The sequence below is a fragment of the Oenanthe melanoleuca genome, chromosome 1A (assembly GCF_029582105.1).
Source record: "Oenanthe melanoleuca isolate GR-GAL-2019-014 chromosome 1A, OMel1.0, whole genome shotgun sequence".
Taxonomy (NCBI): Eukaryota; Metazoa; Chordata; class Aves; order Passeriformes; family Muscicapidae; genus Oenanthe; species Oenanthe melanoleuca.
The window spans coordinates 8850399-8878202 of record NC_079334.1 but is presented as its reverse complement, the minus strand read 5'-3'; the positions used below and the strand labels follow the sequence as shown (position 1 = coordinate 8878202).

Sequence of the window (27804 nt, the reverse complement as noted above, 5' to 3'; positions counted from 1 at the left end):
AAATGCAGGTAAACTCTGAGGTGTTCATTGAGCAAAAACCAGAGGAGCTCCACTAATGCCAAGGAAATGAGGCTGGTTCATGCCAGCTGAGAATCTGCTCAAAGGACTGGCACAAAGCAGGGCCAGTCCCACAGCATCCAGTCCCAACAGCTGCACAGGGAAGTACTGTCCTCACACAAACTTCTGCTGAAATGGCTGACACTCCACTGATTCATGTAATATCAGTTCTAAATTTAGCCATGGATGAGAACTGAAATAAAGAATATAAACCTTTATGGAGCAGGAAAATCTACCTTTCAAGTCCAAACAGACTTAAGAAGAATTATTCCTGAGCTGAGCTTACAACCCGCTGGTAATTTTTTCCCCATCTCAAATCCCTCAAATCAGAAGAATTTCAGGCTGTGACAGACAGATATAGATACAGATATAGATATAAATATAGATTAACACATTTAAAATTATCAGTCATTATTATTCAGAAACTGTTATCACTGTCACACACACGTGATATGGTTCTGAAGAATGGGGACATTATTTTATTGAGTTATAGATGGGGAAAAGGCATAAAGAATACAGGTAATGCACATATTTGAAATAGCAATATAAACATAAACAGAAAAATGTTCAAGTCAAAGTCACATGAAAAATCAGACTAATCTTCAGATGCATTCTAGACTTGTATGTACAGCATTTTTATGCTAACAGTAGAAATACAAACTCCAGAGATGCAGCACATCTCAAGAATACAAAATAAATAAACAAAGATGAGTGCCAATAAAAGAAAAAGAACAAACACTTGAATCTTCTTCCAGAAAGATGAGAAAGTTTTATATGTAAGAACCACGGGAGAAGATGCCCAATCTCTGACAAGAACTGAATTTATTTCCAAACAAAAGCTCAAATAATAAAGTCTTGTGCCTGGGAGTGAGCCCCAAAGCATTTAAACTTTTCTCACTCCTGTTGTGAACAATTCCTCTATGAGAGAAACCTCAGAGCACAGCAGTGTTTCAGCAATCCCAGTGAAGAAATCCAATTCTGGGGATGATGGGGACATCACAGTTATTTATCCAAAAGGAAGTTTTTCAGCAGCTTCCAACCCAAGATGACCTGAGAACAAGGAATAGGCTGGTTTGGTGTCAGAATCTGCAGCAGGGTCTTCCTGATGGTCATTGTCTGCAGGAGGAAGGCAATCAGGAGAGTGTCATGCAAAAAGCTGCTGTAATTAAGGAGGAAAAACCATTAGGGTCCACACTGGACACAAAATTATGGCTTAGAACAAAGTGGAAGATGTCCTTTCCCATGGCAGGGGTTGGAACTAGAGCATCTTTAAGGTCCTTTCCAACCCAGGCCATTCTATGATTCTCTGATTCTCTGAAAGATTCACCATAATTTCACCTTCCTTTCAAGACTGTTACAATTAATTGAGTGACACTGAGCACCACCAGCAGTTTTCCTGCTGGAAGTTTCTCCCTCATCAAATTGTTTGCATAACCAAATATCTTAGAGAAAAAAAAAAAAAAACAAACAAAAAAAAACCAAAAAAACCCCCAAAAAACAGCCCTGTTTCCACTCCCACAATCCTTGCAAATTAGATTTTTATGGTAGATTTTTCCTCTCCAGAAAAATAGGTCAGCTCCCCCTGCAGTAATGCACACAATCTGAGGCCCACGTTTCTGCCTGGAATGAGCACACATGGAATGCAAGTGCCCCTTGGAGCTGGGCATCTGCACATGCCACCCTCCACTCCAGCTGGTAAAGTGACTATTTGCAGATTTCCCCTGCCTTCAGAGCTGAAGTGAGGCCTAAATACTTAAGCCTTTTTCTACTTCCAATCTCCCTCTCTGAAAATATGGACCATAAATATCCTCTCCCAGGAGATTAGTCCTGGAACCTTATTGGGCTTAAAGTTACATTCAAACAATGTCCTAATAAAAACAAATAGTAAATAAAGTGTGTTCCAAGGACATCAAATCATGATTACAATGACTTCCATTTTTGTAGAACTTCCAAAATAAGTCTTTCTTTACGCATTGGAAAATAAAAAAGACCTGGTATATGGGAATAAGTTAAATAGATGGAAATATAAAAGTAAAAAATAACAGGAGATTGCTTAAGAAGAGTATTTTAAACCAGAAAAGTTATTCCCAAGTAGCTTCCCAGGCAGCTTCTGTAAGACAAAATAGAAAATAAAAAAAAGCAGGGAAAAAAAGGGATTTTTCAGCTTAGTGGGATCAAATAATTTGTTTTCAACAGGGTCTGAAAGGGAGCAAGGAGTACTCTGACCATAACTGCACACCTGAGCTCCATGATTTTACACACACACACTCCCTTAAATCCATCACAATTGAATGGTGCCTTCTCTCAGCATGTGTGCAAATGCTCCACTTCATACAGCAGCCCTGAAAGAGGAGAGGGAGCCCTACAAATATTGGTCATTGCCCCTAGAAGCCCTGCAGCATGGGGACCACACAGCCACCCCCTGCCTGTCTCAGAAGGCTGTTCCCCAGTTTTGGCAAAGTTTTACAGTCTTGAAGGTGAACTTAACCCAAAGGTGACTTGCACAAAAAAAAAAACAAACTAACAACAACAACAACAACAACAAAAAATTAAAAAAAAAAAAAGCAGCAAAGTGAACTCCTCTGGCAAGGTTTTGAACTGAATCTGTGTGAAATGAAATAAACAGTTCTCCCCACTGTGAAATACCAAAGGCAGTTTCTGTCAGAAGAGCTCCCCACGTGTTAATCTGCAGTGAAGCCTCAGTACCAGAGCTGGCACCCTTTGAAGTTAAAGGAAAAGCTCCTGGTGTCTTTATGGTGCCCAGATTCCTGACTGGATTGAAAAAGACCAGAGTAAGAGGCTTCCTAAGTTCCCAGGAACTCTCTGAAGATCACTGCCCAGTGATTAGAGGAGATGCCAAGGGGACTGGGTTAGAAACCTCACACTGGCTGAGCTGGAAATGCTCCCTAGAAGGGATCCTGATTTTGTTGTGAGTGATCTCAGAACAAAGCTCAGCAAATCTGATGGCAGATTTGAGCAGAAAAAGAGATTCACATCTCAAAATAAAATACTTGGATTTTTTTTTAAATTTAATTTTACCAATTCCACTTTTCCTATTTTTTCCCCTACTGATTTATTTTAGCTAGAAACAAACTTGACTTTTCATTCTCTTCTCCTTTCTTTTCTCCTTTTGAAGGAAGAAGGAGAGAGGAAATAAAAAAGAAGGTGGGAAAATGAGACTTTACTCATTTAAATTTTGTCTAAATAATTTTTTTCAGCTGATGCCAAAGCTGAAAGGTAGCTTTTTCCACCCTGTTTTGCCAAACTGGCGCTCCCTGCTCAGCCTCATTTGGAAATTGCCACAAAATTGCCTGAAATTGACGTTTCCATGCAAACATGAAAAATACGAACGCAGCATTGTGACGCTCTTTGATTACGTGTTTTCTACAGCAGGAATTTCTTGATTAAGAATTTTCAGCCAACTTAAAGGCAGGAGTATTAGGAGTCCCTGCAATCTGGCATCCTGAGCCATAATCTTTCTGAGTAGCACTGAGGGATCTGTTTTGAGCAGCAGAGCATCTACGCTACAGCAGAGTGGTAATACAAGCGAGGATAACACAGGGCGAGAGATTAATATTCTGCATCACACTGGGCTCTGTTATTTTTATCCTGCTGTTTCCTTCACTCACCATCTCATGACTCACACCCTCCCCACACTGGAATTTCTGCCTCAGTCTCGTGGCTTGCTGGTGGTAGGGAAGACGTGGAGAGCTGTCTGGAGAACACCGCTCCTCTTGAGCTCCAGGTCGCCCTGGAAAACACAGAGAGGCAACAGAATTTACTGGTTTATCACACACCTGCTCTGGCTGTTGCAGCCTCCTTGGCAAGCTGTCTCCAGCACTTGAGAGGGTTGCAGCTCTCCCTTGTTTTTGCAGCCTTAGTGATGTGTTGGGATGCAGGTCCCAGTTCCAGAGAATCTCATGGAAAGCTGGCACTGCACCAGCCTTTAGTGAAAGTACAGGGCTCAATCTATGAGGTGAGAAAGGTTGAATATAATTCAAGATGAGTAAAAGAGCTGCTCCTTACACATTTCTTGGTTATCACCTCAGGAATATGGTCCTCAATGCCACTCTAGGCAGAACATCCAGGGTCGATGTCATTTGGCTTCCTAAGGCCAAACCACAGTTCCCTGATGTGGGATGGGAAGGCAAGGTCACAGGAGCAATTAGTTGTCAAAATCCTTACTAACTGCACCTATAGCTACTGTGATCCAAAATGTAGAACATCTAAAGCCCAGTGTAGTCTGCTGCTGTAGAATCTTGCACTCACATTCCCAAGTGCCTGGACTCTGGCTTCTCTTTAAATCCAGAAGTAACACGGAGTTTGCTAGTTAGGAACCTAAATTCTACTTCCTCCCAGAAATGAGGCTGACCAGAGGAAGCATAATTACTTTCTCTTATCTCCTCATTGAATGAAAACAGCCCCTGCTCAAGAATCACAATTCCCTCCTTTCCCTGTATCCAAACTTCCACCTCCATTTTCCTGGGGACATTTCCTAACCAGCCAGAAGCCAAGAGCACAGAAGGTTCTCTCTATATGAAGGAGTAAATATTCTCTAGGATAGGAGTACTTCAAGCAGCAATTTGACACCATATCACCCTTCAAAAAAAAAAAACAAACACTCATACCATAAAATAATGGATAAATCTCACTCTAGATGTTTTCTCCTCTTTTGCCCTGCTGCTTTCAAAAATGAGCTTCATTGAAAGATGTCAAAGAAGCCTTGTCCACAGAATATTTACATCTTGCAAAAAAAAAAAAAGGCATTTATCTGGGGAGAGCAGAATGAAATCCTAACTCAGGTATGAATTCCTCTCAGTAGCAAGACTCCCCTGATGCAGGTACTGAAGCAATGGGCTCTCCAGCACCTTAGAGTGTATCTAGCCAAATTAATGCTCTTTTTTGCTGAGAATGTAGGTAGGAGTCAGCTGGTTCTGGAGTCAGTTTAGCAGAAGGATCATTTGTGATCCATTGTGTTATTCCACAAACTTAGCAAAGGACATCAAACAGCACTTTCTCAAAAGCTTTTAGATCCCCTGGCCTCCTGCTTTTTCTTTTTGCTCCAGTCTGGCCCTCCAGGTAACACTGGAAAACATAAAGCATGTTTTATTTCTGTGGATGTCTTGTTCTCCAGATTTGTCCTGGGGCAAACTTCCTACCCCATCACATCAACTCAAGTGCTTCACATGGACTGCTGCTGATGACTCAGGACAGTCAAGGAGCCTCTTGGTGAAACAGCCTCATCCAGCAGAGACTTTGCTGCTCAAACCCAAACACCAGCTCAAGCCACCAGTCACATGCTCTGCCCTCTGCTCTTGTCCCTCCCCAGCATAAGTGGCTGCCTGGAGGGGGCAGATGGAGCAGGAAGGCTGATGGCTTGCACATCCACACCACAGCCAAATGTCAGGTCTCCCCCGAATCCAAAGGGCAGAAGCTTCCCTCAGTCCACCCTCAGTCTAGAAATGTCTCAACACAACATCATGCCCTTCCTCTCACACAATTCCTCCAGCTGGAGGGTGATCAATGTGAGAGCCTCAGGAGAGGCTGAGGAGCATGTGGTTACTGACCTGAAATGAAGCACACTGCAGGAGAAGCTTCCACTAAAATCTCTTCCACTGGAGTCAGCACCTCAGGACAACAAATGCTGCTGCAGTTTGAAAGACCATTACAGACAAAAAAAAAAAAAAAAAAATTTAAAAAGCTAAAGGGAATTGGAGCAGCCAGAGAAAATCTTGTTAATGCAGCAGTGTCCTGCTGTGAGCTTTCTGTTGAACAGAGAGGCTCCTTGGTACTACTGAGTGAGACAAGTTTTTGCTGTCAAACACCTGTCAGGAGTCCTTTAGGGCAAGGTTTGTCCTCAGCTGCAATCTCCTGTTCTGAACCTTTGTCTGCAGCTGTTCTAAGCAGACTCTATGAATCCAGAGGAACCCTTCCCATATCTTACTTCTCAGCTCTGCCTTATCACCTGAGGTGCACAAAAGGTCAGGAAAGGACATATTAATATCTCAAAGATGGTGTCAAGAGGATGGTGCTAGGCTCTCTTCTGTGGTGCTCAGTGACAGGATGAGGAGCAATGGACATAAACTAAACATAAGAAGTTCCACCTCAGCATGAGGAAGAATTTCTTTACACCAAGGGTGGCAGAGCACTGGAACAGCTGCCCAGGGAGGGTGTGTGGATTCTCCCTCTCTGGAGACATTTCAAACCCACCTGTATGTGTTCCTGTGTCACCTGCCCTTGGTGACCCTGCCTGGGCAAGGGGGTTGGAATGGATGAGCTCCAGAGGTCCCTTCCAGCCCTAAGGATTCTGTGAAAGCAATCACTCAGCAGTCAGGAAATTACTTGCAAAGAGCAGCTTTCCATTCACATGGAGCTGGTCTCTGCACTTCCTCCCACTCTTCTCCAAACACAAGGAAAGGAAGATGCAGGGACACTTTTGTCAACTGGAACACAGGAGAGAGCAAAGCAAGGGACTTTCTCCATGAACTGTTTTTTCTGGAGGATGCTAGGTGGAAGAGACATTTTTTGTGGAAACATTCCTGATTCAATCCTAAATTCTCTGGTAAAGGTTTCCTCAATCATAGGGGAGATGAGCTCTTTGCCACCTCTCACAGATGGTAACTCACAGTTCCTACAAGCTGCAGCAGGGTGGCTCATTCTAAACAAGACTTTTAATATTAAAAAAAAAAAAAAACAAAAAAAACACAACACCAAAAAAAAACCTAGTGTGATTTCCCTTTAGTGATTCAGAGAAGGAGTTGGAAACCAGAGGTTTACCAGAGGGTAAACTAAATACTAAAATGTATATAGACACTATAATTTCTAGAGAGCAATGATCAAGATTGCCTCACATCTGTACACTGAATTCCTAGAACTCAATCTTCATGGCAAATGGATGCCTACCATTGGATAAAAATGTCATCTGGCACTGGAAACAACAAAGAAGCATGGTAGTTCCTTGTTCAGAGCATCACTGAAAAGCACTTAAAATTATTGATGTAAGATTAAAGCCTTAAAAATAAAACCACATCATTAAAGAGCAGGAATTTTGCCTTGAACATGAAGTGTCACCAGTTTCAAGACAAGTATAGTTCTATATTTGGAACAAGAATTAATGGGAAAAGAATCTGAAAAACCCAAACATTACTAGTCAGTATTTCTTCACGAGAAACATGTGAGATATTTCTCCATCTCACAAAGAATTTCTGTCCTAAGAGAAAAGGTTCACAGTTTGCTTTTTCAAGAAACTACAAGTTTTGTACTTTCTAATATTAACTGATTTATGCAAATTTTATACTCATCCTGTCCATGAATTAATGAGTTGCCAATCTTGCTGTATTTTAAGTCAGATCAGCACCAGATGGAGAGCAGTCTTGCTTAATAAGGGGTTTTGTCAAAAGAGTAATTAAGCAAATACACATCTGAAATTCAGTGTCAATACTGACAAGTCTAACAAACTTTCCTAAGGAACTACCTGATTCTGTGGTGGCTGGATTCAGTTTTAAGCTCTTGGCAGACATCAGTATCCTTTACTTGTCCCAAATGTCTAAACTGAGCCCTGAGCTCAGTTCTGACCCGTGTGAAGTCAGTGGCACCACACCAAGTGTCTTCCACTGCACCAGGACTGGGACTTACTGTTTTTAAGTCAGACACTTGTAATTACCCAAAGTGCACCCTTTGGCTGCCATGGCAAAGCCTGGATTAACTCTTTCACCTCCAGCTTAATTAGACCAGCTTTGGTATGTTCAGCAGTATTAGAGCAATCTTTCTGTGCCATTGCCTTTCCTCTGCTCCTACAGTGGCTCTGTGAGTACAGATTTTTTTCTCTGTGAACTGGGAATGCAGACCAGGAGCACCTTCCCATGAGAAAAACACAGGCTTTACTGAGACAACAGCAACTCCCCTCACAAAATGCAGCATCAGGCCAGGTTTGCCTATGGCAAAGGCAAATTTAGGCTGGCACAAGGCAGTGTTGAGTCTGGCAGTGTGTGACTTGCACAGGTGCTGCTGGAGCTGGTGGGAGGTGTTGCTGTGACTCATGGAGGCTGGCAGAACTAACAGGGCAGCCTGGGGAGCCAGTCCTGTTAATGACTGCTGCTTGTAGGAAGAACCAGGCCATTCACAAAAGGAAAAGCTGCAAAAGATCTTTCAGGAGCAGCCACAGCTTCTCTGGGCAACCTGTGCCATGGCCTCACCACCCTCACAGGGAAGAATTTCTTCCCCAATATCCAATCTAAACTTGCTCTCTGTCAGTGTGAACCCATTCCCCCCTGTCCTGTCACTACATTTGTAAAAAATCCCTCTTCATCTTTGTCCCTTCAGGTACTGGAAGGGATTTGTTCCTGTGACCCCTGCACCTGCTTAAGAAAGGCTGAATGTCCCCTCTCAGTGAGTGACACACACCTGGTGTACCCATGGGAGAAGACCAGACAAGGCTCCCTGGTGCTTGTGTTCCACAGAATATTTAAATTTTCTTTGGAAAGACAGAAATGAGACAGAGTAGCCTGCAAATGCTCAATTCATTTACAATAGCTGGGACAAAAGGAATGTTGAGATTCTTCAGAGAAAGGAAAAAGCTGGGTGAACACACAGCAAAATGGCCAGTAAAACTTGCAGCTGCATAACGTGTAAGAAAAAATCCTCATGTGTACCACAGAGCTCTAAACTTTTGTCTGTGTTCTGAAAAAACACATTCTGGGTATTTATAGTGATGCCAGCTCAAATTGAAATGTGAATCAGCCTGACACTTAACCAACAGTGAATATTCAAGAGACCTGGCTGCCACCACTTAGAATTTAGAGTCAGTGCTCTAAATTCTACCTCTGGGAGACCCCAGTGAAGAGTTTCAGTGCCTGCAAAGTGGAGGCTTGAGTTCACCACACAGGATCCAGTCACAGCTGTAACAATGTAACAGGATATGTGAGAAAAAAGAGTAAAAGTGGAAATATCTTTACATTAATATATAGATCAGCCCATTTTAGGACCCAGCTTTAGGTGCTGGAGCTTAAAACTGTCTAAGAAGCCTCACAGGAGATGTGTGTGAAGCCATTCAGTGTGAAGCCATTCCCCTTGTCCTGTCACTCCAGGCCCTTGTCAAGAGTTTCCCTCCATCTTCCCTGTGGCTCCCTTCAGGACACAATGAGGTCACCCCAAAGCCTTCCCTTCTCCTGGAGATTGATCTCAGGATTGATCCCAGGGGTTAGTGCTCTGCAGCTAAGAATGGTAAAGGTTTTTTCATCCCTTTTAGGATAAAGTTACTTTTCTCTCTATGAAATTTAATGACAGCTATGACATAACTGCACATGTCACCCTCAATGCCACCTGTACTTCACCATGGGTGACACCAATGGTCCTCAACACTCACAGATGATAAAAGCAATGCAGCACACCAAAAAAATGTTGCTCAGCACCTTGATGAAGTGTTCCCTTTGTGGAACTGTCTCTGTCTGCAGTGACTCCAGTGTCCTCCCTGACTTCTGAGATGACTTTTAAAAATGGGGGTGGTCTACCTAGAAAAAAGCCATGTTTATCCTGGTTAGTCCCTGCACAGCCATTCTCCTTCAAAATAATAAAGATTAAATTTGTTTTAGTATTCCAAAGTGGACTCAGTTAAACATAAGTCAGGCCTACCCTTGTTCCAGATGTGATTATCCACAAAGGAGTGTGCAACAAGTCATCGTAATTAAGAACAATATTTTTTCTAATTCCCATTCACTTCCCAAGTGTTCCTGTTAGGTAAAGCCTTACAGATTTAGGGAAAAAAAAACCTCTTCAATCTCTGGTCATTCTCTAGAGAAGAGAAATTGCTGTAAATTCTTGCCTCTAAAATCTGAAAAGCCACCAGATGTCCTTTTTACGTGCACTGCATCTTCCCCAAACAAATGCAGCAGGAGCAAAATAGGTCAAAATTCTGCATCAGGAACTACAAGATGATTTTCAGAACATACACGTGTTGTGGCAAAGCCCCAGATACACTTCTGTTCCCAATTACCTTCTGATTTATCACCTAGGGTACAACAAAAGGTAAGTATCAGTAACTGCAGATTTTGCCTTTTCTTTTTTTCTGTTTCCTTTTCTTTCTTTTTTTTGGAAAATATGCTTTTGTAAGATTTCTTGCTTTTAGCCTGTGTGCTTATAGCATTATTTTGAAAAGCCACTGGGCAGATGGGCCCCAAGTATGAGTTAATAACTTGTAGGTAGCTTTTGGGGAAGCTTTTTGAAATCCCTTCATGCAAAATGATTTCACAAACTGCCTGCATGCCATTCTTTGGCTATTTGAACAGACTGTTTCAAAATGGTCAAGAGAAAAAATGGCAAATTATGTTCCATTTGTTTAGCAGTGGGCTGCTACATTTATTTTACCACAGTAAAAGAACATAAAGGGAAAATAAAGCATATATACCCTTCACTGAAGATTTTTCCAGACCTGGAGGTCATGACAGGCTTGAAGGTGAGGATTTTTGGGCCTCTGCCTCTCTTCTGCAGCAATTCTTACCTGTCAAAATCAGGCTGTTTTTTGAGAGAGGCTGAGTGCTCAATACAGGCTGAGTGTTCAATGATTATGAGTCAGACTTCACAGCATCATAAGATTAATGTAAAAATCCTATTTCCAACAGGAGATTCTTCCTGTTCCCCACTGCTTAGGTAGACACACTGTGTGCTTTGCATGGTATAAAGTCAGAAGTGTTTCAAGTGTCTGGTCTGGCGAGCATTTCATCACTGGTTTTGAACAGATTTCACCAGAAATCCATCACTGACAAAATTCTGCAGCCTTTCTTAACAATGGCAGCACATCAAATGCTTTCTGATCCTCACCCAGATTTGCCTGTGTGTGCACCAATCAAGCATGACTGCCTCTCTCCAGGGTGATTCACAGCTTTAGGAAACAGAACCAAAAAATGTAATATTTTCAGTTGGAAAGGCCCAACTGTCTGAGCACTCCTCTCCCTGTGTATATTGAGCCTTTAATGGAGGAAGGAAAGGAAGGAAAGGAAGGAAAGGAAGGGAAGGAAGGAAGGAAGGAAGGAAGGAAGGAAGGAAGGAAGGAAGGAAGGAAGGAAGGAAGGAAGGAAGGAAGGAACTCTGCCTCAAGATACAAGGCACTGTTTGCATTATTTCTAAGCACAACTTCTTGTTGTTGCCCTGTAAATCCCATCTAAATAGCATTTGCAGCACTTCAGAGAAGTCAGTGAACATTTCACAGTCTCTCCTGTGTTCATAGAGCAACAGTTTAGGACAGGTCATGCCACAGCTTTTGCCTAAGAGAAGCAGTTTTAATTCCTGTCTTTCTTTCCCCCAAGCAGCCAGCTGCCTTTCCAAAAGCTGTAAAAACACGTTATTCTCTTCAAGGCCAGTGTCCTTCTGCCAAAGTTGGTTGGAAATGGCTCATGGGTTCAAAAGCTACTGATGAACAAAAGAGTGACTAAAGAACACCAAACCCTTGTCCAGACTGAACCCAGCTCTGTCCACGCTGTCTGATATAAATCTACTTCTGGAGTGCTCCCCAGAGCCACCCATGTGTGAAAACAGCTGCACCTGAACTTCCTGCTGACAGGAATGAGGGATTTGTCTTTACAAACAAGCTATGGGTCTGCTGGTAGATAAGACTAGCACTGAGAGATAAAAGAAACAATGGGAAGGATTCCAACTGATTGATGAATGGAATAAAAAGATATTTGCCTTTATAAACGAACTGCAGGTTTGCTGATAAATGGAACTGGATATTGAAAGATGAAAGAAACAATGGGGAAAACCCATGAATTCCATAAGAATTAAAAATTAAAAGGGAGGGTTATACATTAGAGGGGAATCTCAGGTATCAGGTGTTCTGGGAATTCTGTACCTCTCAAGTACCTCAGCCAAAGGGGAAAGAGAGAGGGAAATGCGGCCAGGAAAATAGGATAAAAAGGAGGCTGCATCCTCCAAAAATTTGAGAGATCCCAGGGGAATGCCTCATGGCCTCTCCCTTTATTCAAATAAAGTTACAGGACTCCTCTGTCTCTTTTTTGGACATAAACCTCTGGTGTTTGTGGCTTAATTTTCCTGACACTGCTAAGGCCACCACTAAGCCACAGTGTCCCTGTGTGGGGAACCATCCCCAACAGGAGCCAACCCCAGGAGCCCTGCTGGGGCCAGAACACCTATCCATGGCACATGCTGCCATCACCAACCTCCCTGCTGAGGGTGCATTCAACTCCTGGAGCCAGGGGTTGACAAATATTTTGAAGACAACTGTTCAACAAGGAGCACCAGGCACAGCCCCATCCACTGAGCCTGGAGTATGGAAATCAGGAGGGAGATGATGATGAGGCAGAGGCTGCTGAGCCTGCAGAAGAGACAGGGATGGGAGAAGCATGGTGTGCACAAAAGCAGCCTGGCACTGTGCTGGGATGGCTGCTGTGCCCACCCAAGCTGGAGGAGTGCCCTGCTGGCTGTCTGGAGCACCGAGGCAGGGGCAGCTTGGCACATCCTGATCCTCCTGGACAGCAGGGCAGGCTCAGCACGGAGCTCTGCAGGACCCTGCCAGCCTCTGCTGGCTCAGTGGGAGCTGCTAACAGGGCATCTGCTCTGGTGAGGCAGCAAAGGCAAGCCCCACCAAGCCCATAAAAACTGCTGACATTCACAGCACCAGCAATCAGCTGCACCCATCCTCCAAATTCCACTGGCTCGCCGGGAATTGGAAAGCTTGAATTAGGTTTGGTTTGCTGCAAACCAGCTCAGCTCTAAGCTGGCTTGTCCCAGTCATGTCAGCACCAAACTGGAAGGAACAGCCACAGGTCAGGCAGATTTGTCTGCACCTCTTCCCAGTTAAACCTTGGAAAATCCATCTTTTGGAGGAACTTCTCCTGTCATTGTAGCCCCCTTTGGGAAAGATGCTAATTGGCTGTTTGTCATCTGATCAGAAAGGGGAATTGAATATTGCCTGGCTGACTCACAGCCTGCTGAAATTCACTCCTGCCCTCTCTTTAAATTGAGAAGGCATGTCTGGCACACACCTGAGCAAGACACTTTATGAGTAAGGCTTCTTTTCAGTACAGGTACCTGGCTCACGGTTCCTATCCAACAGAGACTAAAACTTTACAAAATCAGCCATTGGCAGCACTCCCAGGATATTTTTTCCATTCGCACATATTTCTAAAAATGTCAACGCCAGTCTAACCATTCTCATCTGGGGAGCCTGACATCAGATGTACATTAGCACAGGAAAAAAAAAATAACCAATATGCAAGCCCCTTCTAAAAAGGAAAACAAATTCCAAGTATGTTACACTGGCTCCTGCCTCTGGGCTCTCTGCAAACGAGAGGAGGAAATTTCACAGTGTGATTTTACGCCCATGACCATTCAATCAGCAATCAGACAAGAGAATGGGGATAGGTTTTACAGGGATGAGGAATGGATGATATGTGAGAGTCCTGTTCAAGCCTGACTTCCTGTTTGTTTGGGTTTGCTACCCAACAGCAGACAAAAAGTCCCAGGCAGGACCTTAAGAGCCACGTGCAGTCCTGGAATGAAATGCAGACAGCTAAACAACACTGCATCTGGCTGTGGGAGAGCTTCCCTAGGGAGAAAGCATTTTGGCTTGAGTATTTTGTTCCAGTCATCAGTCCCTGATTATTTTCTCTTCCAAATTCGGACCCTGCACCCCTCCCCAGCACCACCTGCCTTGCCTGAGAGACAAGTGCAGCCAGGACATGCCAGGCTGCCATTTGGCCATTATGAGTTCAGGCAGGAAAATGACTGTTTGCACACCGTGCCCATAGCACATGCTGCCAGCATTCCCTCACTGCTAAAGAGATCTCCGTTTAATTTGGGCTGTCAGGAGTCAAGCAAAACAAAAGGATGCGACTGCAGAGCTCAAGTCTATCTGAGCAGATTCCTGGAGTGGAATCCAGTTGACTTCAGCAGGACTAATCTGCAGCTACAGAGTGAACAGAGTGCTTCTGAGATATTTTAAATATATATTTCCATGAATGCTGCAAAGATGGCTTTACAACTGCTCTCCCTTGGGGAAATAATTAGAAAGCCTTCCCCCCTTACTGGCTCTGATGATGATTGGATCTGCTCACCTCCAGGATGTGTTTTGCACCTGAATTACACTTTTGCCTGCTTGCAAATCTTCATGTTTTCTACATGTGCATTTCACTATGCGTCATGTCTCTAAATAAATATTAACTCATAAATACAATAAATAGTTTTCAGCCTTGATGAACCAGACCTCAAGGAGTGATACCCTGGCACAAAAAGTTCCATCACTTTTTCTCAGGTGCTGCACCTCAGCATTCCAACCTTTCTAGAATTCTAGTGCTGGTCCACTTTCTGCCTGTGCTGGGTGGTCTGTGGTTTCTTCAGCCCTAGAATGCAGTGTGTCCTCACTCCTTCCTTGTATTTTTATTGAGGTTTATTTTTTTATTTTAATGTACAGTCATTCCCTGGTGCATCCTGTTGGATAGCAAGACCAGGGGATGTGCTTGGCCACCAGGGCTTCAACTGGAACTCTAAGCAGAGTTAGAAGGTGCAGTGACTGAAACACAAGATACAGCCTACACTAGGGCCAGGCAAACAGGAAAATCAGCCAAAAACCAAAGCAAGAGCATCCCCCTCCCACTGTCAGACCCACTTGTGCTCCTCTGTGTGCAGCTGGAAGAGTGTAGTGATTTTTAGTTCGAGTTGCATATAGATTAGTGCAGGTGGAAGCAGAATTAGATGAGAACAGATTTTGGCAGGAATAACTGTTCTCACTGAATAGAGACTGATTATTGTTTAAGAATGTGCCAATAGGGGGAAATGTGTAGAGCTTTTAAGATACCCCAAAAATTGCTTGAGGGCAAGAGGCATCAAAGCTGTATCTACACTTGCCACCTCAAGAGTTGGAGAGAATGTTCCCAAGCAATTAATCACAATCGACTCCACTTAAAGGCTCCTGCTCAGGCTGGTGAGTCTGTAGCCAAGCACCCAAAATACTTCCTGGGCAGGATGTGGGAATGAGCAGAGGGCAGGAAGGGAGCCCAGCAGGCTGAGTGCTGAACACCTTGTTTCAGAGCGAGCCTCTGGCAGCAGGAGCTCAGCCTGCCTCCTGCCAGCTGGCCTCAGTGCCAGGGAATGGTCCTGGGCACATTTTGTTTTCTAATATAGATGCAGCCAGGATGTCTATGAGAATTTGTATCTCCTCCTCAGTGCAATACCCAGCTTCCTTTTTAAGAACACAGCTACCCCTTTTTCCACTAGCAAGAGGCAGTGCAAATGCTATTTTGAAATGCCCCGTGTTTCCAAGCCTTCCAGAGAGATTTCTCTCTTGTGCTCCAGAATCCTGCACTTCTCAGCCCCTGCTCCATTGCAAGTATGTGCCACAGAGATGGAGATACTCTGGGAGACAAGTGGGAAAGGGGAATCTGACCAAAATTTTGTTGGTTACTGGAACACAGTCCACCAGGCTGCAGGAAGATGCCTGTGCCTGCCTTGAATCCACACTTTAGCACATTCTCCTAAAGGTAGGTTATCCTTTCAAGGCACTGGGCAGACTTTTAAAACATGATCCTGAGAGATCCTGAGCAGGTATTTTGCCCAGTGGCTGAAAATCCAGAGAGAGCTGTGGGAGCCACCATCCCTTTCAGTCAAATGCTCTGACAGCTCTTCCCTTTGCTTCCTCTTTGGCTCAAGGAACACTGTCTCCTCCAAAGCACAGAGGCTGAGCTTAAGCTAGAGGGCATTCCTTCCCAGAACAAGCTTTGTCACCCTCCAGACTCCCTGCTTCTTTGCACCATTCTCTTGCATAATAAAACACCATGTATTTTCACAATAACCTTCCTTTAAACATCCCCCTTGTGCAGCACTACCTTGAGAATTACTGTGTTTGCTGAACTGAGAAACTCATACAATTTGCTCTGCAAATTCATGTTAAATGAATTAGATTTTCAAATCATTTTAAACACAACAGAAAAAAAAATATAAGGCTACGTTGCTTAAATAACTCAAATAATTTTTCACCTTTCCAACCACAGGCATTTCTACCTATAATTAAGCAGGGAGGAGGGAGAGGGAGAGGCTTGAAATGTGTTGAACTTGCTTGAGAGAATTAGGCATGGTATAATGTAACTAATCTGGACTAACTAAAGAGAACAAAGCAAATCCTGGTATGGATTTTGTGATATTTTCTGGGGGAATTACAATGTGCTAGGACACCACCACTGGAGTGAAATACTGCAAAGGAAGAAATTCTACCTGCTCCTTGTACACACCAGACCCTTAGACCAATGGAGGCTATTTCAATCACATCTTTTCCTCCAGCATCTTTATGGAAATATCAACCTTCATGTGAGTATTCATTCTGCAGCTGTATTGCCATGAGGAGAGCTGAAGGTTTCATTGACTCCTCACCCACAGCAGTCAGGACAATACCACTCCTGACCACAACTGGACATGGGATTTGAGAGAAGAGACTTTATATTTTAACATTTATGTCCACATTGACTTTGTCAGAAAACTACAGAAGGTCAGAGTAACCACTGTCTTGAGAGAGAAATTATTATCTGTTTACATCCAAGGTGGCTTCTCCAGAATAATTCTTTCCAAAGTTAACACTACCACAGCTTTTTTCCACAAAATTGCAAATGGCAACCTCCATGGAACACCACAGCTGAAGCACTGAAATATCTTTCTTTTTTCTTTTCTTCCTGTCAATCAGGTGTTAAAACCTACACTGATTTATTTGGAAACATCTCCCTGATGACAGTAAATAATTTATACAGACGACAACTTGCAAATGACTTTCGGTAAATTTTAAATTCTATCAGGAAAATTATTAATTCTGCAGTAACCAGAAAGATGTGCTAGGAAGCTCCAGCTCTAATGAAAACACTTTCTTGCCATCTAGGAAGGATATTAATTTTACTATTAGGTCATTTTTGGGGCATCCACAGCTTCTCTGGGCAACCTGTGCCAGGGCCTCACCACCCTCACAGGGAAAAAATTCTGCCTAATATCCAATCAAAATTTACTTTCTGTTAGTTTGAAGCTTTCTTTTTCTTTAAACAAGTTGGTACTTCTCTTCAAAACTTCTAATTCCAATTAATTCCTTAGTCATACCATTATCAGCTTTATTTTTTTTTTTCTGATTCCAATTAACACAGAAGTTTTTATTTAATATTATTTCAATGGTTCCCATAACCACATTTTTCACAATATTTCATCATACAAATATTAGATATGTTCTGGTTAACAGGCCCACAGAATTACTGGAGAATTTCCATGTTTATTTCTCCTATGAGCTGACACACTGATGTGGCATGACCCTGGTCCACTGAAGAGTATCAGCACCCTGAGGTCCCAAATTTAGGTCAGAGAAACACAACTTCAACAAGCTGACTAGGAGAACTAGGGATTAGTTTATGCATACAGAAAGAAAGTTAAAAAAAAAAAAAAAATCCCAACAAACTAGAAACAAACCAACCAAAAACCAAACATTACAGAATCTACAAAAAGACTAAGTGGTACAATGTAAAAAAATATTTAGTGGTGCTGTATATAGCAAAAGCCATGGCAGAATGATTTTGGGACAATGATTTTAATTGGTTGTAGGCTATATTATTATAAAGACTTTTTCTATTTATTTTTTTGGACATTTGTAGCTGTGGAGTGAGGCTGGTGGTCACAGAGTGACATGGTTAAAGCTGAACCAAAGGCAGGCAGATGCTGTTAGAGCTTCATCTCCCAGTTTCCTTGCTGCCCCTCTGTCCTGCATGGGATCAGCTATTCCCAAGGTTTCCCCCACACCCTACCTGCCATACAACATTCCCATCCCACCACTGGCCAAGTAGCAAAGCCAAAGTCTTGATGAGGTGCCTAAAGCCCTCCTTCTGTTATTCCCTAAATATGGCAGCAACCACCCTGAGGCCCCTGCCAAATTCCACTCCTGCTCATGGCATCTTGCTCAGTGGCTGGATCAGATGACTTGCCACTGAATGCTCTCCTCATCTGACCTCAGCTTCACTGGCACTGAGCAGGAACAAGAATTTCTTCACAGAAAAGGTTGTCAGGCATTGGAATGAGCTGCCCAGGGAGGTGGTGGAGTCACCATCCTCGAAGGTGTTCAAGAAGAACTGGACATGGCACTCAGTGCTCAAAGTGGTGACTGGTCACAGGTTGGACTTGCTGACCTTGAAGTCTTCTCCAACCTCAGTGATTCTGTGACAGCTTTCAGAAGAGCCTGACACACACTGAGAGTGCTCTGACATGTGCTTTGTTCCCCAAAGGGAGGTGAAGGCAGTGCCTGGAGAATGGCTCAGTGCAAGCCCCACCAGACCAGCAGTGTCTGCAGCTGGAAAGGCCAGGAACAGCCAGCAGGAGTGCCACATTCTCCCTGCAGAGCACAAATAAAAAGAGCACAGAACAGAGGGATTTGTTTGTGCTGCTCAGAGCAGCATTAAGCCCCCTCTGTGTTCAGTGACCCCACCAGATGGGTCGTGGTGCACAGCTGCTGGCACCCAGTCCTTGCCTGCAGAGCCACCCAGAGCCATGCAAGAGACCACAGGGGGAATATCCACATTTCAGACCTCCCAGTCCAGCCAAGCCCACTCCTATCTGTGCCTCTCCAAGCCCTCTCCCCCTTTGAAAGGCTTGGTCTTCCCTTCCACAGCCTTTTCTTTACCCTGCCTGTACACAGAGCATGGTGCAATTGTTCACAGAGCTCTGGGAGATGGATGGTGTTATATAACTGCTTGCTACTGTTCTATCGTTTTTTAGGATGATGGAAAAGTAAAAGGCAAATGTGGACTCCCCTTGGGGCCAGGCTAAGCAAACTAAAGTTACATTACCAGTGACCCAAATGAACATTCACTTCAGCACCCCTAAAAATGCATTTTAGTGCATGTCCCACGTGAGAGAACAAGCCATTAATAACTACAGCATGTGTGGGGTGAGGGAGCCTCTCTGCTGCAGCTCCTAGCCAAAACAGTTTACAAAAAAGTGTTGCTTTGTTGTTTGTCAGGGTTTGTTTGGGTTTTGCATGTCTGCAATGATTTGCTATTCATTAAGCTCTGATATCTGGATGCTTTTGATATGACAAAGAAGTCTGATTCAGCCTGCTGTTCATTCCAGGCCAGCTAACATAAAATCAACAGTGGTCAGGACATATTTCCTTCTTGTGATGGGCCTGGAAGAGAAAACTCGTCCTGTCTCACATTTCCAGGAGCCTTCTTGGCAGGATTCAGCTCTCTCTTACTCTCACACTCTTTTGCAGCACAAATTTGCATTGCCACATTCTGTGACTGAACCATGTACCCACGTATTTGCCCCAAAATCCAAGAGGAACCAATGGCTCCAAGGCTTCAGCATGGTTTGTAACTCATCTTTAAACAACCACCAAAGAATCAAAGAATACCCCGAGCTGGAAGGGACCCACAACGAACATCCAAGTCCAACTCATGATCTCAAACCTCAAAATCATCAATATAAGTGCATCTAAAACACCTGCTGAAAATTGTGCTGGTCTAAGCACGTGTCCATGCTAAATGCTCTGTTGAACTGGGCTCTGACCATGCTCCTGGTCACATTACTCAGTGTTTGGCAGCAGTACCTCTCATTAGAAAGCAAATTTACTGCCCTGTAAGCCAACAGAAATTATGTATTTATTCATAAAGCTGTCAAAACCAAATTTTCCTGAACTGTGCTTAAGAACTGTTTGGAAACCCAAGCCAAGCAAATATTTTTAACCATACTTTGAGTATTGTTTTCTTTCTATTGAAAAGTTCTGGTGTTTTGTTATGGAAAAACACAGCATATTCAAACAGAAGGCTGAATTTAATTTCCTGTCAGATGAGTGAGCTCAGGCAGCTCCAGGAAGAGAAGGCAGCACTTGAACTTCCTCGAGGGGAGAACCAGTTCAGTGAAAGGACATATGGTGGGAAGAAGAAAAGTAAAAAAGGAGGGAGGAAGACCAAGCCTTCCCTTTGTGTCACCAAGATCTGCCTAACCCACACCCCACAGCCCTGATCTGCTTTCACCTACATCAGCTTGCTGCAGTGACTGCAGAGATGTAATCCAGATCCCTAAAATCCTTACACAGGATTCCAAACAAGTGGCTGTGTGGACACAGCTCTGAGGAGCCCACAGCCCAATCCAAAAAACACACAGCTGGAAGACCAAACTCTGGTGGTCAGGAAGGTGGAGGAAGAAATTAGAGTATGACCTGCCCAAAATTTTATCACTGCAATTGTTTGGTGCCTATTCAGGCAAGTCAGATGGATGTGATCACCGAGAGCAAATCAAAGCACTTGTCTGAACAAAAAGCCTTAACTCTCCATCAATGAGCTGGTCTCAGCACATGTAAAGGAGTTACACCACTTCTTTGTTTCATCTGAGATTCAGCCTCACCAAAGAGCCGATTCTGCATTTCCCCCGGTGCAGCAACTCCCACCAAACCGACCTGGAGATCTCCCTGAGTCTGGAGTGCAGCTGCACTTTTCCTGCCAGTCTTGTTTCAGACAGCTCCTCAGCACATTACAGCCTCATTCTACTTCTAAATAAACAAGCAAACCAAGAAACCAACATCTAAAATCCTAAAATTAACATGAAAGATGCTGTTCTCTGTTATGAGATTCAAATTCCTTCCCCTCAGCCCCGGGTTTTGGGCTGAGCACTCTGTTCCTGAAAAGTATGACTTGCTTGGCACTTATTTTACTGACTAGGAAAGAAAAAATCATCATGCATTTGGATATTATCATTGAAGAGCACAGTCAGGGACAGGAAAGCAGCACTTGTAGCTGGGGAAGAGAATGTCAGAGCACTGCTCTGCAAAGCTGGTATCAATTTATCTCAGCACAAAGATGAGGTACTTGAATAAATCATAAACCCAACTGAGCACTTATTAGCAAATGTGTTAGAAACAAACCTGGAGCAATGTTGACAATCAAGCCTTCTCTTCTCTGCTACTCCTGCTGTGCCACAGGATGTGGGAAAGGCGTGGAACATCCTTCAGCAATACAACAGGAGTTGGAGGGGGAAACAGAGATGTCCTTTGCAAGAGAAATGGTAAGAAAGCTCTCTGAGCTAAATTTGCAACTTGGTGTCTTCAGAGCAAGCTGTGATCTCCATGAAGGTAATGTGTCACTCATCTCTCAACAGCACCTCAACTGTAAAATCCACAGGGCTGAGAAGGTTTTGTTTGGAAATAAAAGAAGCCAGGGGTGTGTTTTGATGAAAAGATGGTGCCTTCCATCCGTGTCCAAGAGAAAAGCCACACCACGGTTATTCAAGCTGCACGGCACACCCCGTTCGACTCCTCAAGTGCCATCCACTCCTGGTGTGAGAGAACTAAAACCACAGAACTGTGTGCACAAATGGTGTGTGCATACATGAAGTGACTGACACACACGCTCAAGGAATTGCACAGTGAGAGCAGTTTTGCAGATATTGCACTCAATATTCCACCTTCTCATTTTGCCTATCCACTCCCTCATGGTTTTGATCTGTTGTGCACTTGAAAATCTGTTCAGACCACTTTCGATCTGTGGTGCACTGGATTGAAACCAGTAACAACACAGTAACAACAGTGTGGGTTTTTTTTTCTTTCAGTCTCAAAAATATAACAAAAGTATAAAACTGTAAAATCACAAAAAAAAAGCAAAAAAAAGCAAAAAAAAAGCTGCACATACTTTTTTTGAGTGGGGCCAGTAAGCACATGACTGAATTACTTAGAAACTCTGAAACAGGAAGGTAACTAATAAAAATACTTATAAAGAAGTATATCTACAATATTTAATAATTTAAGGCTCACAAGAAACTAACATATCAATGACAACAGAAGTTTTCTGCTCTAGGGTTCAAAGCACCAAATTCACTTCACATACAAGATAACCAGATCTGTACTGATCACTAGTGGAAAATTCAGAAAGTGCTGATCTGCTAATGTTCCTAGTGCTTTAATGATATCATATTTCACAGGAATAAGAAATCTCCTTTCAACCATAAATACAGTCATACAGATACAAAATATATTTGAATAATTTCAATTTGAAGCTACAGTACAAAACCCCTCAACCTCCCCCCTCCCATCCCCAATCCATTCATTCTCCACACACACATTCCCCAATTCTTTATACTAAACTCGGAGCAATTGAATTGGTTACAAATTACCCATTCAAAACCAATGACCATTTGCTAAAATAAGTTTCTACAAATTAGATTTTTCACTGTCATAATTTACCAGCTCCTGCATCATGGAGCGTAGCTTATTCTTAGTCTATTTTAAAAATAGGTGACCCTTTGTGTCATGGAAAAAGAACATAAAAACATGTATTCCTGGAGGACTGCTCAGGACAGTGATCAATTTATAAAATACAGCCTGACTTAAAAAACTAATTGGTACTAAAAGAATAATTATAGTAGCAAGTTTCTGACACCAGAAAATCCTTCTGAACTCCTACTGTCTCCTCTCCTCACAGGTCTGTTTCCCTATTGGTGTCCAGACAGAGAGCATAGAGGGATTTTCTGAGATCTACGTTACTTTTTGCTTTGATATTGGCTTTCTCTAAGGTGCCACTGTTGAACTCCTCACTGTTTTCCAAGTGCACAACAGATTTGTCCAGAGAGTTTTTACTGGCTCTTCTCTTCCCTTCTCCCCCCACAGTGCTGCCCTGAGCGCTACTGTGTTCATCCTTGAGGATACCCTGCTCTTCGTGGTCAGTCTCTCGGTGGTAGAAGTAGTTGAAGTTGGACACGATGACAGGGACAGGCAGGGCAATGGTGAGCACACCAGCGATGGCACACAAGGAGCCCACGATTTTGCCCCCCACAGTGACAGGTCTCATGTCCCCATAGCCCACAGTAGTCATGGTTACCACTGCCCACCAGAAAGCATCAGGGATGCTGGAGAAATGAGACTCAGGGTCATCGGCCTCAGCAAAGTAGACAGCGCTGGAGAAGAGGATCACCCCGATGAAGAGGAAGAAGATGAGGAGGCCCAGCTCCCTCATGCTGGCTTTCAGCGTCTGCCCCAAGATCTGCAGCCCCTTGGAGTGCCTGGAGAGCTTGAAGATCCTGAAGACCCTGACCAGGCGGATGACTCTGAGGATGGCCAGGGACATGGCTTGCTGCTGGCCCCCACCCCCATTGCTGCTGCCAGCCCCGGGCTGCTGCTGCTCGTGGGCCAGCTCGGTGCCCAGGGTGATGAAGTAGGGGATGATGGCCACGATGTCGATGATGTTCATGATGTTGCGGGAGAACTCGGGCTTGCTGGGGCAGGCGAAGAAGCGCACGAGGAGCTCGAAGGTGAACCAGATCACACAGGTGGTCTCGATGATGAAGAAGGGGTCAGCCAGGCTGCTGGCAGGCTGCATGGGTGGGGAGTCCCCGGGAGTGCCGTTCAAACCTCCGCCTTGTGGGGGCAAGGGCACGGGCATCTCCCTCTCGTCCCTGAACTCGGGCAGGGTCTCCAGGCAGAAGGTGATGATGGAGATGAGGATGACCAGCACGGAGACGATGGCGATGGCCCGGGCTGAGCTGGAGCTCTCGGGGTACTCAAAGATGAGCCAGACCTGGCGCTGGAATTCATTGCGGGGCAGGGGCTTCTCCTCCTCTTTGATGAAGCCCTCGTCCTCTCGGAAGCGCTCCATGGCCTCCTCACCCAGCTGGTAGAAGCGGATCTCGTCGGCGAACACGTCGATGGAGACATTGACGGGCCGGCGGAGCTTGCCCCCGGACTGGTAGAAGTAGAGGATGCCGTCGAAGCTGGGCCGGTTGCGGTCGAAGAAGTACTCGTTGCGGAGCGGGTCGAAGTAGCGAATGCGCTTGTCGGGGTCGCCCAGCAGCGTGTCCGGGAACTGGTTGAGGGTGCCCAGCTGCGTCTCGAAGCGCAGCCCCGAGATGTTGATCAGCACCCGCTGGTGGTGCATGGCGCCCGAGTTGGCCGCCGCCGCCGCCTCCTCCTCGTCGTCGCCCGGCGCCGCCATGGCCATGCCCCGGCGGTGTCCCCCCTCCTCGGCCGGCCCCATCTCGGCGGCGGGCCGCGGGGCGCGGGGCGGCGGCCGCGGCGGCGGCGCGGGGGCTGCGCGGGGCTCGGCCGGCCGCTCCTCGGGGCCGCCTGCTGCGCGGGGACCCCGCGGGGGCCGCTCCCGCTGCTCCGGCGCCGAGCTCTCCCGGGGCGCCGAGCTCTCCCGGGGCGCCGAGCTCTCCTTGCCGTCGCTCAGCTGCGGCGAGCCGAGGTGCAGCGAGTTGCCCCGCCAGCGCGCCCGGCCGCCGGCGGCCGCGGCATCGTCGCCGCCCGCGATGGCCGTGGTGCCGCCGTTCTCCAGAGTCACCAGCGCGATCTCCATGGGCGGCAGCAGCAGCAGCGGCGGCGGCGGGAGGCAGGCGCGTCTGGGGCGGCGGGCATGCTGCGCTCGCTCCGCGCTGCCGCCGCCGCCAGCCCCGCGCTGCCCTGCCCGAGCCGCCTCCCCTCACTGCCCTGCCCTCACCGCCCTGCCCTGCCCTGCCCGAGCCGCCTCCCCTCACCGCCCTGCCCTCACTGCCCTGCCCTGCCCGAGCCGCCTCCCCTCACCGCCCTGCCCTCACTGCCCTGCCCTGCCCCAGCCGCCTCCCCTCACTGCCCTGCCCTCACTGCCCTGCCCGAGCCGCCTCCCCTCACCGCGCCGCCAAGCGCGGCCCAGCGCGGCCCGGGGGAGCCGCTCGGGGACCCGGATATGAACGAGCCATCATTATATTATGGTGGCTTGACGTCAAAGAGGATCCCTCCTGCTCCGCGCCCCCGCGCAGGCAGCGGCAGCATCCCTGGGGAGCCGGGATGCCGCATCTCCCCGCGCCCCGCCCGGCCGGGGGATGCCCGCAGGTGCCGAGGTGTGGGACACGGCCGGGGCAGGGGCTGGGGCTGGGGCTGGGGCTGCCCTCGGGCCGGGGCTCGGCGCTCCGCAGGGATTCCGGAGCGGCCCCCCGTGGGTTTGCTCGCTGCAGGGATTGCGCGCAGCGAGCGCTTCTCCTGCGAACCCCCGCGCACCGCTAGAGGAAATCAGAGCTGAAAGCCCCGGGGATCCCCCTGGCGCCTCTTGGCGTGTCCCCCCTCCCCATTCCCAGCGGAATAAGAACAAAGGAAAGGATTTGGTATGTTGTTTTTTTTTTTTTCCAGCTTTGCGTTTGTTCTCCCTGCTCCTGCTCCCTCGAGTTTCCCGCTGAATTAGTGCGGCTCCAAAAGCCAGCAAACGACATTTCTGCCGTGCTACTTTCATGTTAACATTCGCAAACACTTTCCCGTTGATGCATTCCTAAACCCGCATCCAAGGATGGAAAGTTCCAGTAGATGCACATTTTATTGGAGAGGAGCAAGCAGCTTTACACAATTACTTCAATTACAATTCAGTAAAACTATCAATGCCAAGTATTCAAGCCATGAACTCATCCATTCTATTCGAGGTCTGCAAAGAAATATACTAAATATGTATATAAATACTGTAGGATTAGAACTTGTAGGTATATGTACACCACTCCAGTCTTGTGGAGTTTCTGATTTTCTAACAAAATTAAGTGTGACCATTTTGCCTTCCAGTTGGCATCACAGTGACATTTTTTCCTAAATCCTTATGTTACTACTCATAGCTCCATCAAACACTTTACCTAGATTCACTGTGACTAGTGGCTTTCCCTTAATTTAAAACATTACCTCTGTGTATGAGATATGCCCAAAGATATTAAAAGCATAAATAGAAAATCATGCCTGTATTAAACGGTTTCTGTAAGTGGTGGCTTGCATTTTATCTCTGAGAACTGAGCACAGAATTGCCAACCTGTTTTCCACCGTGCCAGTGAAGTGAAGGACAGCTTTATTCACACAAGTAATTTCTAGAAGCAAAATTATGTAGAAAATAAGTTCTCCTTTGAAAATAACAGCCCTTTGATTTACAGTTATTTAATGGGATAACACATTAAACCTGCAAAATGTGGGATAACTCCCTTTGGGATAGCAAAACTCACAATAAACACAGACACACCACAGACACACCTGTGCACCCCAACAAGGAGTGGCTGATCTGCTACCAATGCATATCAGGAATTACAACCAGAGAAGGGCTTGCACACTCAAAAACTATTCTGGTTTTCCTACTCTGTCAGCTCCAAAATATTGCCTCAGGAATAACCCATTTATTTCAGGAGGAAACATGCTCAGACATCTGTGATGGTGGGTACCACACAGAGCAGAATAAAGTGTACAGAGGAGCAGTAACTTGCTGCCTCTCAGATGGTTGTATCCATTCTGCCATTCCTTCATCAACAGCAGGGAATGCCTGGGATGGACCACACTGAATTTAAGTTCTAGTTCAAGTTTCAAGCCTTTCCAAGCATCCAGTTGCAGTGTTCACATCCTGAATTTGAAGGCAAATGGGATTATGCTAAAGTTCAAAGAAAGACTTGCCCAATTCACCTGGATGAAAGCCTTGCAGAAAACCCTATGAAGAAAATGTACATTATTAATTGATGGATCAGAAAAATGCATCTGCTGGTATAGCATTTGAGTAACTTGTAGCTAGTTTCTTTGCAGCTTTAAAAGCTCTGAGAATCTGTATCTGTATATGTGTCTGTGTGTGGGTACAAAAGAAGAGCAGAGAAAAAGGACAAGAAAAAGAGAAGGATGATGTTAAAGGGGAAGGAACATCTACTCCAAGCAGTGAACTTTAAAGGACAATTTTTATTTAATAGCCTTCATTTTTTCATCTCCATGTAAAGATCCTGAACACTCTCTTGAAAAGCAGCAGAAAGCTAAGGTACTGGAGAGAAAGGATGACATACAGACTAGGGAAGAACAGGGCTGAGATGTGCTACAAGGGACCCCAGGGTGACACGAGTGACTCCTTTTTTCCTTCTCCATGTGCTGACTAAATAATAGCGAGGCTGTGGCAGGTGGTGAGGAAATCACCTGAAGCTGAGAGGAAACCGAGAGGGTTAAAAGCAAATCCGTGCCTCTTGGTTAATTCCTCGGCAGCCCGATCCCGGGCTGAGATGATTCAGGGCAGAGAGAGGCACTGCCACAGTCCCCAGGGGAGACCCCAGAGGAAAGGCTCGTATTTCCTGCCCGGGAGGATTAAGTACGAGGCCATTGACAAATCACAGTAAACATCTGGATGGGAGCACTCCATCTATCAAGCCCTAATCCACGAAGCTATTCATTAATGAATTCAGCACATTCACACTGTTCTATATATAGAGCTGGCTGATCTTTTTAAATGTTTGGCTTCTAGGTGGTTTACATCTCTATCGACAGATTTTTATTTTTTTGGGTGAAGCAATCTACTGTATTCTGCTTTTGCTTGTTTAATTGTTTAGAGTAATTATTTTGCCCTAAAAAAGGAAAAAAACACAGACATATTTTCTGATAGTACCTAAAAAATCTAATAGCTAAAACCCAACCATGTCCCTGCATTTTATATTGCTTTGCAGTTTTAAGCCTAAGTTCCTCTGGAAACTTTCCATCACACAGGGATGGAAAAAACATTAAATAGTAATTGATTTTCTTTTCTGTATTTTGTTTTGATTAAAATGAGAATCCCTCTCATTTATCTTCAGAGGGAAAGTAAGCACTGAGTAAATGGTCTGGTTAATTCAAAAGTAATTTGATCAGAACATCCATAATTTACATTGACTGGAACAGCAGGAAAGATGCTGAGCACTACCAGATATCAAGCTTATTCATTTCAGCAGCCTACTTACACTGTGCTTTACATCTTGTTCATGTAAACTGCTCTACAGACATCTAATGACCCACATTTTACA

The 27804-nt window shown here is 45.2% G+C and overlaps 1 protein-coding gene across 4 annotated transcripts; it reads right to left on the bottom strand.

Annotated features, from left to right (window-relative positions):
- Nucleotides 1–509: 509 nt before the first annotated feature.
- On the bottom strand, nt 510–24362 carry KCNA5 (potassium voltage-gated channel subfamily A member 5). 4 transcript variants are annotated; one of them, XM_056482036.1, is made up of 4 exons: nt 20942–24362; nt 5625–5704; nt 3687–3808; nt 510–1173 (listed from the first exon to the last, which is right to left on the bottom strand). In XM_056482036.1, the coding sequence occupies exon 1, from the start codon at nt 24360–24362 to the stop codon at nt 22488–22490; it is 1875 nt and encodes a 624-aa protein (XP_056338011.1). In that variant the 3' UTR covers nt 510–1173; nt 3687–3808; nt 5625–5704; nt 20942–22487. The 4 variants fall into 4 exon arrangements, with proteins under 4 accessions (XP_056338011.1, XP_056338014.1, XP_056338012.1 ...); XM_056482038.1 differs by having other exon boundaries at nt 518–1216; XM_056482039.1 differs by lacking the exon at nt 5625–5704 and having other exon boundaries at nt 510–1216.
- Nucleotides 24363–27804: the final 3442 nt, after the last annotated feature.

Coding starts and splice junctions, on each gene's coding strand:
- KCNA5 (XM_056482036.1), bottom strand. CDS start 24,362: ATGGAGATCGCGCTGGTGACTCTGGAGAACGGCGGCACCACGGCCATC.